Source organism: Nycticebus coucang, chromosome 19 (assembly GCF_027406575.1).
Source record: "Nycticebus coucang isolate mNycCou1 chromosome 19, mNycCou1.pri, whole genome shotgun sequence".
Lineage (NCBI taxonomy): Eukaryota > Metazoa > Chordata > Mammalia > Primates > Lorisidae > Nycticebus > Nycticebus coucang.
Genome location: NC_069798.1, coordinates 15,705,578 through 15,711,577, shown reverse-complemented (window position 1 = coordinate 15,711,577; position 6,000 = coordinate 15,705,578). Strand labels below are relative to the sequence as shown.

The 6,000-nt window shown below is 43.0% G+C and overlaps 1 protein-coding gene across 2 annotated transcripts in view; it reads right to left on the bottom strand.

Moving 5' to 3' along the window:
• Positions 1-2,216: 2,216 nt before the first annotated feature.
• The window catches only part of LAMA3 (laminin subunit alpha 3), a 285,924-nt gene continuing 282,140 nt past the window's right edge, over positions 2,217-6,000 (bottom strand). For both annotated transcript variants that reach the window (XM_053571366.1, XM_053571367.1), the window contains 3 exons: positions 5,033-5,126; positions 3,756-3,875; positions 2,217-2,698 (listed from right to left, as the gene is read on the bottom strand). In XM_053571366.1, the coding sequence (XP_053427341.1) occupies positions 2,553-2,698; positions 3,756-3,875; positions 5,033-5,126 (360 nt within the window). In that variant the 3' untranslated portion in view covers positions 2,217-2,552. The remainder of the gene's footprint in view (positions 2,699-3,755; positions 3,876-5,032; positions 5,127-6,000) is intronic.

Here is a 6,000-nt window from a genome sequence, read left to right as displayed (position 1 = left end):
TGATTTCCAGGATGGTTCAGTTGAGAAGCTGTACACGTTCTCTTCAAAGAAGACGCATTTACAATCTAAAAATAGCCACATGAAGGGCCACTGTTTCCTGAACTGTTATTACATCTATAATTCTCTCTGCTGCTTTCTGGTGGCTGGAATTATACACAGCAAAGGCAGACGGGCAGTTATTCTCCAAACTATCACAAAATGGATGTCACCTCTGGTGTCAGTCAGTGAAGAATTAACTACCCCTTCCTGATGAATCTAGCAAGTTCTAGCAAATAGTCAGCATTAATGAGAAATCCCTTATATTCAGTCAGGCTAACACCAGGAACCCAGAAAAGAGAACAATGGGTTTAGTGTCACCCTGCCAAAGCCAGGTCAAATGGGTGATTTTCATGTAGACTAACTTCCCAGGTGATAATTGCCTGCTGGGTTTTTCATTTAAAAATCATTGTTTAGGCCAGGCACAGTGGCTCAAGCCTGTAATCCTAGCACTCTGGGAAGCCAAGGCAGGTGGATTGTTCAGAGTTTGAGACAGCCTGAGGCAGAGCCCAGTCAAAAATAGCCAGGTGTTGTGGCAGGCACTGGTAGTCCCAGCTACTTGGGAGGCTGAGGCAAAAGAATCACTTAAGCCCAAGAATTTGAGGTTGCTGTGAGCTGTGATGCCACAGCATTCTACAGAGGGTGACAAAGTGAGACTCTATCTCAAAAATAAAATAAAAATCAGTATTTTTAGAAAGCATATGGACTTAGAGTCACACAAATCAACCTCCAATCCAACGTAGCGACCCTAAGGACACCACCCAGTCTTTGTTAAATACCTCCCATGATGGAGCCCTTGCCACCTCTCCAGGAGAATACTCCATTTTCATGCAGATCTGGTTGTTGGAAGGACTCCCATAAGACTATACAGTATGAAGGTTGTAAAAGAACACTGGGTCGAAGGGAATGTGATCTCAGAGGTGGAGGGTGCAGAGCTAAAGGACACCACCTAGGATTTACTGCCTTCTATCTTTAGAATTATTTGTGATTTTTCTTCTGATGAAATACTGTGTAGAAGATACAGAAATACTTTCATCATCATTTTCGTTAGGGAAAGTGGTGCTGGATAGTAATATCGGTCTAGTACATTACTCAGTATTTTGTAGATAAAACTAGAAGTGATTCCTCCTCCTGTCAGCTCGCCATATAAACCTTCAGTTAGAGTATGAATATCTATGTCAGCTCACCCCACTTGGTAGTTTGTGCCCTCAAGGAACAGATAATCATAATCTAGGCTTGGTTGTCAGCAGACTGGGGAAGCCTAGATTGGGAAGCCAATGGGCTTCATTAATTGGTGGGTCCACTAGTTCAGTTTGTTACTTACTACTTTATGAGTGTATGATGTCTCCCCTTTTTGATTACATAATCCTCAAGGGCTGGGATTGTTCCTTATGCCTCATTGTAGTTCCAACACTGAGCACACAGAACTTCATCAGTGTATGCGCAAGCAATTATTTGTAGAAGACTGTGTTACAGGCAGCATGCCAAACAGGTGCTCCCATCGCTAGGTAGCTACCCAAAAGAAAAAAATCACTTCATCCTAAGGAGATTTGCACCTGAATGTTTATAGCAGCTCAGTTCATAATGGCAAAGATGTGGAAACAACCCAAGTGCTCATTAACCCCTGACAATTAATAAACTGTGATATGTATACCATGGAATACTATGCAGCCATAAAAAATATGGAGACTTTTGCATCTTTCCTATTTACCTGGGACACCTTCTAGATGCAATGGCTCTCGAGTGCTTGAGCTCTCCAGCAAGAAGCTTCAAGAATGGAAAAGCAAGCATCCCACGTACTCCGTACTAATTTGAAACTAATAGATGAACAACTGTAGCCCCACACAAGAGAAAAATACAATTAAATTCAAGAAGGGGAAGGGAAGGAGCGGGGAGGAGATTTGGTAAGTTCTCACCTAACAGGTGTATGGCACACCCCTGGGTGAGGAATGCAACTACAACTCAGAGGTTACCTTACAAATGCACACAAGGTGACCTAATCATATGTGCCCTCATATTAATCTGAAATTTTTTTAAAAGGTTAAAAAAAATGTATTAATACAATTAACAATGACCACAAGCCATTGGTTTCATGCTAACAAAACATATTATAAAGAGCATATTCCATTTATTTAACCCCATAAATTAGAACCCTTAACACACGTAAAAGTTTCATGTTCTTAAAGTGCTTTAAAAGATATTTAATTTTTTTAAAGTGGAAATAATGTTCTTTAAAAGACATGTAATATTTAGTGGGAATTAATATTACCAAAAAGTGTTTTGTGCATATTTGAGTAACAATTTATCTTCTTCAAGAAATAGGATTTTATGTAAAGTACATATGTAGCACCAAATGCCAAAGTAATGGATGTCAGTGATTGGAATTCAAAATTAGCTTTTCTATTAAACCCATCTGGGTGGTCTCTGGCATCAAAATGATCTTGAGTGGGGGAGGGAGGTGCATTGGGTAATCAGTGCTTCTGAAAGTGAATTTCCTGGCTGTGAAATGGCTTGAATTAGTGGTCAGGACAGCCATTCAGACTGACAGCTCCCTGGACTTCCACAGCTTCAGTGACAGGGACAGCGATGTGATTGACTTGAATATTCTTTAGGCAGCCAAAAAATGATTTCCACACAGGAAGCTTCAGTGTCTTCAAATTGGCTGAAAGAGAAAAGAGAGAAGCATCAGTGGATAATTCATACTGTCCAATGAATGCACCCTGGGTTTAAAGATATAATTACAGGAGAGAGCAAAGGAACCCCTGTCTCTGTGCTCCCAGCCATTTCCTCCACGTCAAGCAGGCGTCCCACAATCCTCCAGCTATGATAAGTCAGCAAGGAGGTCACTCTTCAAGCTCTTCAGAGGACAGTCCACAGCCCAAATCAATAGACAGTAACTATGAATTCTGATGCTTTTTATGAGTCATGAAAGACCTATAAAATTAACAACCAGATTGAAGGACAGAAAATAATGGAGAAGGAAAAGGCTCTTTCCAGACAAAATTCCAGTCTTGAACTTGACTACTCAATCCATCTCAACCTGTCTGATTCTCCCATTCTGGCCCCCACAAAGCTTAATAACTCACCAGCAAAACTAAATGCTTGGAGAGCAGAGACTGGTTTTTCAGCTATTTTCCTGATTCTTTGCTGAAACGTGTTTCAGACTTCTGAGTTAATATAGCCTCTTAAGAAAGGCTTATAAATTGTAGGCTTGGGGCCAGGTGTGGTGGCTAACATCTATAATCTCAGCACTTGGGGGGCTGAGCTAAGGGAGTTCAAGACTGGCCTGAGCAAAAGAGCAAGATGCCAGCTGTATAAAAACTGAAAGCTCAGCTGGGTGCAGTGGCACTGCCCAGCTAATTGGGAGGCTGAGGCAGGAGGATCACTTGAGACCAGGAGTTTAAGGCTGTAGTAAGCTATGATCACTGCATTCTAGCCTGGGCAACAGAGTGAGAGCCTGCCTCTAAATGTAGAAAATAAAAATTATGGGCCTGAGACAAGGGGAGGCAGTGGTAATGTGTCTGGACTGCCCTGAAATGTGCTGTTGTGTTTCCTCACACGCTGGAGCACAAGGGCCTCCCCCCTCCACTGTCCAGCCAAGGGCTGCCCTGATGCTAACTCATCAGTTGGAGCATCACATCTGTCAGGTTAAGAAGAAAATATCCAGAGCTGACATAGGGCAACATGGGCGCAGAAGGAAAAGTCAGGGCAAGAGTTACCTGGGACACCACCTAGGTGCAGTGGCTCTGGAGTGCCAGCAGGAGGGAAGGTCAGCTGTCCAGCTACGTAGTTACTGTCTGTGTCCAGTTCCAGGTGCAGGATGTGTTGTTTTAGGGTGACTGGTGGGAAGGACTCTAGTTAGGTCTGTCACATGAGGGGAGCCTTGCTACCATTTGCTTCATTTAACTCCTTCCTGAAGTGGGAACACTGTTCACAGGAATTGGCTCAGCCTAGATATATATTCAACTAACTACGGAGCACCAGGCAGGGTGTAGGTGCTTCCACATCCATGACCGAATTTAATCCTAAATAAAATGAATTTGTGGGAAGACACAGTCGTTCCTGTCTCTGGGATAAGAGACTCTGGCTCACTGAGGAGCTTGACAAGATGGCTTGGCTAGAAAGAGGGGGATTCTGTGGCCAGAGGCCATGTCGATTTCACATGCTCTCAGCTATCTTCTAAGAAGACAATGACTTCTGAAAACTGATGCCAACGACAATGCTTTTGACCCCACCCTGGGAGCATAGTAACAAACTTAGCCAACTGCAATGTAGGTAACTTGCAAATTAGCCAAGAAAAGACCACTTTTTACAAAAGATATTTTAGGCAATATATAGGTTTGTATATCTTTAATATCTACAAGTTATTAATAAAGTAACAGATTTTATCCGAAAGAAAATGCTTATTCTCTACTCATTGGTTTGTCTAGACAGTTTGCCTTAACACTAAATGGTTTTTGAAAACAACCCCAAATAAGTCTCAACAATACACTGGGAAGAGCAGGCACTTCCTGAACACTTAGAATGTATCAGACACTGTGCTGAGTATTTTACATACGTTATCCCTTTTAATTTTCACCATCCTAAAAGATACATACCATTTTTATCTCCATTTTACAGATCAGGAAACTGAAGGTGAAGAGCAATTAATTCAACTTGCCCAAGACCACACAGAGGACAGGATGGAACTGAGATTTGACCTCTGTTCTTTCTGATTTCAGAGCCAAAATCTAAATCACAATGTCATATTATTTTGAAAACTAGCATAGCTTGTCAGTTTGCTACACAAACCAACAACAAAGCAGTCAGTATGTTCAGGGAACTGGAGACAGCAGCCATGAATTCTACAAGCATGACCACATTGGAGAATGGACATGGTGGCCCGAGGGCTAGCCCGGTCAGCACTATGACAGATGGGCTGCCTTTGGGATATTCACATCAAGATGTAAAGGGAGCCAATTCTAGTGCACGAATAAGGGGCTCCTAGATATCATACCTGCCACGGAGTGCCACTGTCCATCACACAGAGACCGCTTAGGTGTGACTGATGTCAAGGTCCCACCTGCCCCACTGTCCACAGAGGCCGTGACCTGGAACACACAAGCATTTATTTTCCCATTTCCTTCAGAAAGACAAGTAGAGCCAACTTCTGCTATCTTTCCCCCCAACCTGGCCACACTGACACCTAAGAGCACGTCACAGACTGATCCCCCTCCACTCCCTGAAGTGGCTGCCAATGGCAATGAGCCTACCCTTCCTAAGGTGAACCCTGCCCCCATCATCCCTACTCAAAGATTACTGATCCACATCGCAGAAACCTCCTTAACAATGACACAAGGCAGTGGCTCTATTTAGAAGGACTTGTGAAATGTGGAAGGCAAAAATTCTGGTAGAGACCCATACGCTGCTGAAAGGCCAGCCAATTATAATTCCATGGATGTATTACTCATGGAGAGGCTCTTGTCAAAGACATTGAACAGGCTAACTGACTGTGTTGGGCACATGTCAGGGGTCAGGCACCCAGTTGGTTTTGTGCACAATTCTCCTGCATTCCAACTTTCTAGGTCAGGGTATCCTCCAGAATCTTCTAAGGGTTGAATGAAGGAGAACGCAAAGAGAGGGCTAAAATAAGTCCATTTATTAATAATTTACATTTAATTTGCATGCAGCTAGATGGTGCAGCCTATTCAGGGGAAGTTTTCAAGCTAAGCAATGTCACTGATGTCATGAAGGTCACTGGGTCTTGATTTTGTTTTCTTGACAATAATTCCTACACAGAGACTCACAGGAAACCCTCTCCATCCCTCCCCTCTGAAAAGCCAGAATTGTCTCAACCAACTTTGCAAGCAGAGAGTTGCTTGCTTCTCTGGGCTCCCAGAGGTCTGCTCAGACTTAATTAAAGCCTGTAACTTCAATAAAAGGTGTTCTAGGAGTGAGGACCATTTTAGTTTCTTTCCCTCACGT